The sequence below is a fragment of the Anoplopoma fimbria genome, chromosome 16 (assembly GCF_027596085.1).
Source record: "Anoplopoma fimbria isolate UVic2021 breed Golden Eagle Sablefish chromosome 16, Afim_UVic_2022, whole genome shotgun sequence".
Taxonomy (NCBI): Eukaryota; Metazoa; Chordata; class Actinopteri; order Perciformes; family Anoplopomatidae; genus Anoplopoma; species Anoplopoma fimbria.
The window spans coordinates 10,127,894-10,138,128 of NC_072464.1; the positions used below are offsets into that span (position 1 = coordinate 10,127,894).

General features: G+C 42.3%; 1 protein-coding gene across 1 annotated transcript; it reads right to left on the reverse strand.

Annotated features, from left to right (window-relative positions):
* Window positions 1–1,383: 1,383 nt before the first annotated feature.
* On the reverse strand, window positions 1,384–10,019 carry sik1 (salt-inducible kinase 1). The gene is made up of 14 exons (XM_054615059.1): window positions 9,815–10,019; window positions 9,133–9,334; window positions 8,924–9,040; window positions 6,349–6,412; window positions 6,040–6,201; window positions 5,580–5,704; window positions 5,362–5,485; window positions 5,030–5,250; window positions 4,696–4,845; window positions 4,476–4,586; window positions 4,110–4,335; window positions 3,772–4,026; window positions 3,478–3,667; window positions 1,384–3,352 (listed from the first exon to the last, which is right to left on the reverse strand). The coding sequence occupies exons 2-14, from the start codon at window positions 9,283–9,285 to the stop codon at window positions 2,842–2,844; spliced, it is 2,409 nt and encodes an 802-aa protein (XP_054471034.1). The 5' UTR covers window positions 9,286–9,334; window positions 9,815–10,019; the 3' UTR covers window positions 1,384–2,841.
* Window positions 10,020–10,235: the final 216 nt, after the last annotated feature.

Below are 10,235 nucleotides of genomic sequence, written 5' to 3' on the forward strand. Positions count from 1 at the left end.
TCAGTTCGCTGCACTTATTGAATTCGTATTCGTTTACTGCACTTATTGTTTTCGTAGTAATTTGCCTCTGCACTATACTTTTGCTCTGGTTTATGCTTTAAGATGCTTGTTTAAGAAAGGAGATGCACTTATGACTTCTGGTGACTAGTAGTTCTCTTGAATACCTATGTTGAATACACTTCCTGTAAGTCGCTTTGGATAAAAGCGTCTGCTAAATGACTGTAATGTAAATGTAATGTAATGTAACTTGCATTTCTTTTACCATATGGGTCATTACATTTAAAGATTCAAAGGTTTTTTTGTCACATGCTTATTTAATATTTGCAATGAAATGTAGATGCATAAGGCTGTGCTAAAATATGAAAATAACATGTATAACATTAAAAATGGGAATTAGAAAAAATATATAGAAGACAGATATTAAAAGATTAAACTCTAAACATACTCATAAAACGTCATTTGTTTCTACAGTTTTTCAGCATTAAAAAAATATAAAATATATTTTGCTGCAGTGGTGAGGATTATTCATAACCCTGCCAACTGTAAACATATTGATGAAAATGCATGTGAAAACTTGTAAAATAGTTTTTAAAGTCGGGTAAAGTTATCAACAGTTAACATGTCAGTTAATATATCCAACATTCAAGCAACAAACAGTTTAGGGAGTGAACTTTATTTAAATAAATAGCCACATAAATAAACAATATTTCTTGAACTTACATTCTCTCTTCCTTACACACACACACACACACACACACACACACACACATACACATAAATGCACATGGTCACACAACCAAATAACAAATCAGAAAAAGAAAAGAAAGAAATACTTTGTATTATTTAAAGTTTATCAAAAGGGTCAGCTTACAGATTTGCATCAAGTGTTTTTCATTTGTTTTGTGAAGTTTTTTTATCATGAGAAACAAATAAATATGAATAAAGTGCAATTCTTGCATCTGTCTACACAGCAAGTTCAAAGGTCAGATTCAGAGAAGAGAGGGAGAGGTCAGAGGAGATATCAAAAAGGGTCATTAACGGAGCCATTCAACTTTCGTTCTTCCGTGTAGCGATCGTAGATGCAGATCTCTGATCGTAAGTTTGTTCAAAGGCACAAGTGTTGGTAGTGAGTGCAATCAACTCAAAAAAATGTTGGATAAAAATACAAACATTGCATGTTTCCAACGCAGAACTGGGTTTGGTAAAACACTGCTCTTCAACAAGTTGAGATAAAAGAGAACTAATTGAACTTACAATATTATACATCTCTTGCAGCTCTCTAATATGTCATCTAAACATGACTGCACAAATAAATCAGCTTGTTGCAGATCATTTCTACTTATGAGGAAAGTTCAACTTCAAGCACAAAATGGTATTGCTATGTTCTGTTTTTTTTTTTTTTTTCTTTTCTAGAAAAGTACAAAAAAAGGAATACCACCATGGTCCTATTGGTAAAAGCTAGAATTATTCACAATATGTGTAGCATTGAGATTTGATGGATGCATGAGTTCTCAAAGCTGAAGCTAAGGAGATCATGTGAAATATATGCTCGCTAACCACCATTTTGAAACAGAATTCAAAGTGAAAAGTCAGTAGTGTATCTGTGATAGATCACCCATCTCTTGTGCTGTTGGCTCTTTGGTAAAACCCATATTCTTCCTTTCAGTTAAAGAACTACAAGCATACTGTGTGAAGAAACAGCATTTTGAAATGCAATGCGAGTCTTTCTATAAATACAGTATCACATTATTATTTTACATAACTAGTACCTGTTCTAGTCAACTAGTTAGCACAGCAAACAGACAAATGAAAAGTATTAACACAAAAACCTCAGGCAAATGTACATTTTGACCATCCTATGCAGAGCCTAATCCTTCCTTTGTATTTCAATGTGAAATATTGCACGGTTCCCACAGTCTTTGTTCTGTCCATATGGAAATTGTCATTCCTCTGATATTTTGGGATTGGCAACTTTTTGTTAGGGGATTATTTTTACAGCTTTCCAAATTCTTGCCTGTGGAGGTAGTAAAAGCATCTAACAAGAAGGTGCTTATCAAACGCAGGGAATATGGATGGACGTTTCCACATATGTAAGGTGATGTACCTGTTGTGCTTTACTCAATCAGCCAGACACCAATGTCTTTCATTTTTGGCTGATGAGGATGTAGCAGTCTTTTTGCGACTTGAGGTAAAAGCAGCATTTACGTAGCTATAATAACAAATAAAATCAGAGTTCCAATACAAATCAACTCCTTCAGTGAAGCTTAGGGCACTATACTGCATGTTCATTGCACTGCTACAGAGAAATCTTAAAAGTCTCTTTAAAAAGGCAAACAATGTGGGAGAAATGAGGGAAAAAAAAGAATTTTGGTCTTCTGTCCAGTCAAGTGAAAAACAGGAAATGACACAAGAAGTCTCTAAAAAACAATGAGGAAGGGGGAGCCTTCTTGTATTCAACAAAATCAAAAAGTTAACTTAGACAGCATCAAAACGTGTGAGAAATAATTGTATTGGCTAGCGTCAGCTCTCATTTAATTCAAGGGAGCTAACGAGAGTCTTTCAGTCTATTATTGCTTCTCTGGCAGTCTGATACTGGTTCAACGCCTTGTCCAGAGTTTGGTTATTGCTCAGTCTTTAGCTTATATGATATCAAAAGTGTACACAACATACACACGTGTGTGGCCACATTCTCATACGTGTACCGCATCTTGTTAAATAAAGTGTACATTTGTCGCTTACATCAGCGTTTTGTTCTTTCTCCTCACTTCTGCTCTCTTTTCTTCGAAATCAAGACTTTTTCTTCCACAAAGAAAACAATGTCTGGTGTCAATGGCTGATGCTTTACTTCACCATCACACAGCTACTGAGCTTCTGCTGTGCAGTCAAACCCAACTCCTGCATGTCAGGGTCTGTGCTGGAGGCCGAGCCCATGCTCCACACAGCAGGTTTAACCAGGATGGGGAAGGTGCCTTGTGTTGCAGACTGGGGCTGCTGTTGGAGGCTGATGTGGGGGGGAGGATGTGTTTGCTGGCTGATGTGCAGACGAGCCTCGAGAAGGTAAGCAGCGGAGGCCACGGGGGACAGAGAAGCAGCGTAACAGGATGAGGAGGGTGAGGAGCAGCCAGAGGTGGAAGTGTTGAGGGTTTGTTTCCAGGGGCCATGCTGTAAACCCACCGAAGCTTGCTGAGAAGGCAGGGTGGAGGGGGTGGGTGTGGCAAACATGGAGGACGAAGCAAACACTGCAGTAGGTGGAGGAGAGGGTGACTGCTGCTGGGCCACAAAGAGAAGGGGATTCTGTGTAGGTCCTGTCTGAGCAGCTTGCACCTGAGGCTGGTGCTGGATCTGTAGCATCCTGGAAAAAACAAAGACAGACAATCAGACTCTGTATTAACGTCAAGGTTTTTCAAAGTCCGACACTGTGGGCCCCCTCAGACAAATTTAAGAATGCTTTGTTGTTATAATTTTCATGTGTCTCACCTTTGCTGGTGCAGCACCTCCTCCAGCATGCTGCGGTGCTCACAGAGAGCTGGGCCCAGTGACCCTCGGCTGCCACGGTTACTAGAGGTTAGAGGAACAACCTGTCTCGTCAGACCCTTGATCTTATTTAATCCCAGGAGCCCTTTAGTGCGTGTGCTTTTCCTCAGCTGCTGGCGGAAAGCTTTGAGGCCTGTGGAAAGGCATGGGAGAGTGTTACACAATCCTCCTTTGATTCGATAATGTGACATATTATCAGAGTGCATAAACAACTCTTTCATGATCATGCTCCTGTACCTTGTGTGAGGGAGGTGTCAGAGGCTCTGCGGCCCTCCTGGAAGCTGGCAGCAGGCAGGCTGCCCTGGGCCTGGGGCAGGAGGTGGGAGGAGAGGGTCATGGGAGTTCCAGCAGGCAGCAGAGCTCCACTCTCATTCCCAAAGGCCAGAAGTGTTGACATCTCACCCATAGCCGCCTGCAACCTGGGGGCTGGACTGGATGAGGACTTCAGACAGCCGTCAGAAGAGGCACCATCTGAGGGACTGACCACGATACCTACAGAAACAGAACAGGGAAGACAGTAAGACTCTGTACGTATGACAAAGTGTGTATTGATTGCTATTGTATGACATACTTACATGGAGGGTTGCACTGGTGGAAACGGGCCGACACCTCAGCCAGTGTGTGTCTGCGGGATGTGGTACTGGGAGGGAGCAGAGGCCCGAGAGTTTTCGTTGCCTCCTCCTCCTCCAGGTCTCTGGGTCGCACCTCCTCGCTGATGCTCGTCTCCAACAGGCTGTTGGGTGAAATGGAGCGGTTCCAGAGCAGCCTGTTCAGACTGGCCTCCACTGGAAACACCACACGCTGAAACAGAAGGAGTTGGACTGTTAGCCACTCATTGACAGGCCCAGTATTTGCCTGTGGTCTATCAGTAGATAAGGGCAGAGGCTGAAGTCTCCTAACCCCTGAGCTGCTGATTGCTGTCAAGTTTTATCATCATTTACCTGGAACAATCCACCTTGGTCATACTCCATCTCCGGGTACACTGGAGGAGTGCTTTTGGCTGGAATTGAAAAGGCTGTGGTTCTAAAGCTGTCGGTGGACTCCATGTTCACCTAGAAGCAAGCATAAAGCACACTGCGTTTTAGACCACAAGTGTAACGCTGCAGGTTACATCAGGCTAAGTACAGCTTTAGGCTCAATGCACCCAGCTGAAGCACTCACCTCTGGGCCGGTGGAGTCAGAGGTGCTCCTGGGTCTCTGGCTCCAGGTCCCACACTGGCGACTGAGTTGCTGGGTGCGATGCTCTCTCACTCTCTCCAGCAGCAGGTAGTAGATAGCAGAGAAGTGATTATAGCTGCTGCTCTGTAGAGACTGAGGAAATAGACACACAGCAGATCAGTGGGGTTGCCTCTTTGTTTACCACCTGTGGCTCTTAATGCCAGCTTATTCCCATCTATTCTTCCATTCACAGCTTCCTTTAGCTCTTCCACACTAAAGTGCATTCTTTGAATGAAAGTTTCCTGAAACAAAGTCATAAAACACCACGTTCAGTCACCTCGATAGTCTTTTGGCGGTCGATGCCCAGTGTGTTCATGATGCCTAGCACTGGTTCACTGTAGTCCCCCAGGTTGGAGTTGTAGTCTGTCAGGGAATGGCTAAGGGTCTGCTGGGCGGCTGTTGGGTCTGCCAGCATCCAGCGGTGCTGCTTGATCTGGGCCATGCTGATCCTCCTAGCTGGGTCTACCACCAGCATCTTACGGATCAGGTTTTCACAGTCTGGAAGACATAATCGAAGAATGAGTTTTAGATTCTGAGCACTTTGAATTAAGCCAGAATTGGTAATTAGCAGTATTTTTTTTTTTTTTTTAAATCTTGTTGCCATTATACCTTGAGACATGAAGAAAGGGATTCTGAATCGTCCCTCTGTGACTCTCTGTCTGAGTGCAGGAAGGCTGGGTCCATCAAATGGAAGCGAACCACAGACAAGAACATAAAGTACCACACCCAGGCTCTGTGAATAAAACAGCAAAAAGGAGAATATTAGCATAAAAACAAAATTAATGGTGGATTGAATAATTCGGTGTGTTTCCATTCTACAAGCTTACCCAAATGTCCAGATGTGGCCCCTCATACTCTTTCCCTTCAAACACTTCAGGGGCAGCATAAGGCGGGCTGCCACACCATGTAGACAGAGGCTCCCCTGAATTGTAGAAGTTTCCAAATCCAAAGTCTGTAAAACAGATGAAGAGATACACAAACATTTAGTTATTCAAACGTGTTTGTCTTATGTCATTTATCATCATCGATGTTCTAGGAAATTCTTGGACAAGATCATATTAAGCATTCACATATCATAAAAACTCTTTGATTCTGTATAATTCAATACTTCCTTCAGGTGAAAATGAACAGAATACAAAACAGCAGGAAGGTTCAAAGAGACAGTGTCAGTTTTAAAATCATTGAAATATAATTGAAAAACTAATTAACACTGTCTTGCATTGTACAACACCTTCCTGCCAGCAAACCACTAACCATTGTAACTGTAATGGTTTATGGCAGACCTACCAGCCAGTTTGATGTTCATGTTTGCATCAAGCAACAGGTTCTCGGTTTTTAGGTCACGGTGAACGATGTGGTGTCGATGGCAGTAGTCCACCGCTGTAAGAATCTGCCAAAACTTCTTTCGGGCCTCATCTTCACTCATACGGCCATTTGAGGTCAGGTGGTCTGGAGGGACAGAGGATATTTTAGTTAAAGTCTATATTTGAGACCGAAACGTTGTGGTGTTCTATGTAGCAGAGTATTATGATCAACAGATTAAGCCTATATTCATTTTAAAAGTAAAAAAAGATATATTTGAAAATGTGAACTCACCAAACATTTCTCCGTTCTTCGCATATTCTGTCACAATATACAGCATGTCTTTAGTCTCCATGACCTAAGAGAAATAAAAGTAAAAGTTTAAACCAACTGTGTCATTGGCAGCTGGTGATGATGAAGAGTAAAACCTGTTCTATATCTTCAAGTACAGCCTGCTCCAGGCATCTCTTGGCTTGAGACTTTTCCAACCACAAAATTCCCCATCTCATTCTCTTCCGTCTTGTTCCACACACACATAAATACCAACACCCTGGTTTTCCATGAAACTGCCTGTTGCATAAGCCAACCGCCAGTGACTTCCTGCATGGATTTATTTTATGTTTAAAACCCATTTATACCACAAACCCAGAAGGGAGACACATAAATGAATTCACACAAAGACAAACTATTCAATGGATGGAAATGTTCTCCCTAAGGCTGACTCTGGTCGGCAACGGATATCTCCTTATCTTTTTATTTCTAGAAAACAGAGCGATATATTCACACTGGCTGGTTTGTCCTGTCTAGTGTATCAAAAACACCATAAGTGCAATCGCTCATTGCCCAGCACACTACGTAGCCCGGAAAGACACAATTCCCAATCCTTTTCTTGGAGCTCATAGAAAGCTTTCATTTCCCAGGAGAGCCCTCAGGGCAGTTGAGCAGAAAGCAATTGTCGTCAAATGACAAAGCCCTCGCTTAAATGCTGCTGGACACCTTGAATTAAATATCCCTAAATTCCACTGAATGTTGGAGCTTCTTTTTTTAAATCCATGAGCCCCTTTAGAAAACCAAAAGACGGATGATTCAATACACAGGCCCCTCCAAGAGGGGGAGCATTCTTTATCAGAGAGATAGGGCAGCTCTCTGGGGCTCTGTCACCTTGAGGTGTAGCTGACGTCACTGCTCTGAAGAACAGGAACAGCACGTCAAGGACCCTTCACCCAAACAAGAAGGAGGATTAAGTCCTTTACATCCATATTTTCTATTTTATTTCCCATAAAGTAGCTTTAAGGTTGTTGAAGCTGAATGACGCTTACAGTGAGAGAAATATTCAAACCCAAGAATCCATGTTTAATGGCTCTACCTTTCCATCACAAGCAAATCATTTTGATGTCTTTCTCAAAATACAACCTGACATATCTGAAATCTTTGTAAAATTTGTAACCTCCACTAAAATGTTTAATCGGTTCTGTGGGTTTGAGATCAGCAGAGTTTGTGCCGTCAGTCCGGTGGGAGAGTGGGGTTTAAGAGGATGAGAGGGGAGTATATGATTGATGCAAGGTCAAAGAGAGGCTGAGACAAAGAGGTTTCAATGATCCTTGACTAGAGAGGAAAAATAACATTTCACTCTCGTGAGATCCGTGAGAGAATAGAAGCAGCAGCTGATTTATCAGGACAGAGGTCTCAGACCGCCTCCTACCACCATCAAGTACCAACCATCTGACTAGCATCACTTCAGACAACCCAAGGGCACACAAAAAAAGATGGATCACATGCAAGATACAGACAGAGGTCATCCATGTTAGACTTTTAATAGTCTTATTCAATTTATCTTCAACATTATATTTAAAAAATATATATATATTTAAATATATATATATATATAGATTTATTGACATTTGACTCAATGATTTTTAAAAATATATTATTTAAAATGATTTCTATTATTGCCACTGTATTTCCACAGCTGTTTGCTCTAACTGTTCTAAAGCTTGATTGGAAATGCTGATCCTTATCCTTATTGTTGTAGTCAATCATTTTGCAGTAAATACTGATGAGCTGCTTTAAACTGGACTTGAAGTAATCCTTAAAAGTAGAAAAACAGCACAACGGCAAAAAAAGTCCATCATAAAAAAAAGCAAAAAGCCACAGCATTGCTACAATTCTCGCTAGGTAAGCTGAGACTAAGTATTCAATATGATTAGCTGCCTTCACGTGACGTGCAGACACATTGCACTTGTCTTTAACAGATACTAATTGGGCTTAACATTCTGCCCTGTGGACACATCTTTAACCAGACTCTTCTCTGATTCCAGCATATCTGCAATCACCTCAACCATTGTATAACTGAAAACATCTTGCATTTTTCCCAGCACTGACTAGTAGCCATGACTAATCTCAGTGTCTCTCTTTTACACGGACACACACACACACACACACACACACACACACACACACACACACACACAGACGCACACAGAGGGAGGTCAAAAGGGATTGCACTAATGCTGTTCTGCTGTACTTATGATTCAATGTGCTCTGAGAGTCAGCAGTTCACAACAAGCCGGTACGAACCACTTAGATAACAAATGCACCTTGTATGGCACCGCTGCATCCACATATCAACAATAACGAGGCACAATACTCATGCATGCGTTCAGTCTGGCTCCCTGCACTTTGAGCCGTCACAGACCAGGATTCACAGTTGAGGATGTAATACAGGTTGAATAACTCACCGCTGCACACACACACACACACACACACACACACACACACACACACACACACACACACACACACACACACACCATTCTCCACAAACACATGCATGAAACAACAATGCAGAGAGCTGAAAGACAATACACACCTGGTAGAGTTTGATGATATGGGGGTTGTTTAGCAGCTTCATAATCTGCACCTCTCTGTATATTTTCTCCAGGTTGGAGGGGTTCAGTCTGGTCTTGTCAATGATCTTAATAGCCACCTGAAAAAAATATGTAAATTGAAAAAATTTGAACTATGCATCTTTCAAAAATGTGCAAATACAGTCACTGAATTTTGAGCACAGCTGCTGACCTGTGTTTTGGTGACTTTATGTTGGGCCAGTTTCACCACTGCAAAGTTTCCCTTGCCCAGGGTGCGGATGATCTCATAGAAGCCGACCTGCAGTGGCCTTCCCTGGGCAGAGCTGGGCTGAGTCCCCCGGCTGCTCTCGGTCATGATCACCATGATATCCCAACGGTCTGTTGTTACAGTGTTTTTTTTTTAAGGATAGTACCTGCAGAGACAGAGGAAACTGTGTATTTCACTGCTTTTTATTTGACTGCATATCGACGGACTCATTTTACATTACATAACATTTGGCAGGCAATTTGTCCAAATCAATGTAAAGTAAGTGTATACAGTATGTGGCCCTGTAGGCTAATATATCTATGGTGCATCAGATGAAAACTTTCTTGTATGAGTGAGAGTATGAGATTCTGGCATGGAGACAGTAAGGTACTATCCACATTTTATTCACAGTGATGTGCTCAAAAGGAAAGGATTTTAAGTGTACAAATACGATGTATAAAATGTGTAAAATCATTTATTTCCCCTAATGTCAACCCTAGCCGTAATTCAATTACGATTCTTGATTCTATTAAATAGAAAGTTAGAGAAATGAAACTGAAACGAATACATAAGAAAGTTGTTCTGGATTTAGTAAGAAAATTACAAAACTACAGAAAAGGAAATGGAGAGAGGAGTTTGTTCTTACCTTAATAAGAGGACATAAACCACCTTCTCTCACAGTTCAGACAGCTCCCAGAAGAAACGTAAACCATCCCACCACCAACGCGACAGCAGGGACGAATAAACGGAGGAAACGCGCGCGAACCAACTTTTTCTTCGCGACTATATTTTGACTTTTTACAACAAGTCTTCGGGCCCCGGTGCTCGGCTGGACGCGGCCGGTGTGTGGCTGTGCGCTGCGCCGGAATGCAGAGCAGAGGGCTTCGGCACTCACAGGGGGAACTCCTCCTCCTCCTCCTCCTCCTCCCTCCCTCCCTCCGCCACCATAACAAATTGATACCCACCTTATTAACGTCACACCCGCGTCAGAGCTCAGAGCTCGGTGCGAGGCAAGGCCGGGCCCGAGCTCAAGGCACAGGTTGCCGGGCAACCGCGCGGCTCAGGCG

What these genes read in the sequence shown, in the direction of transcription:
- sik1 (XM_054615059.1), bottom strand. Translation starts at nt 9,285, where the DNA reads ATGGTGATCATGACCGAGAGCAGCCGGGGGACTCAGCCCAGCTCTGCC. An exon ending in ATATCATCAAACTCTACCAG is followed by an intron (nt 6,413 to 8,923) that starts GTGTGTATTGTC and finishes TATTTCTCTTAG; the next exon opens with GTCATGGAGACTAAAGACAT. An exon ending in ACCAAGGTGGATTGTTCCAG is followed by an intron (nt 4,336 to 4,475) that starts GTAAATGATGAT and finishes CTTCTGTTTCAG; the next exon opens with CGTGTGGTGTTTCCAGTGGA.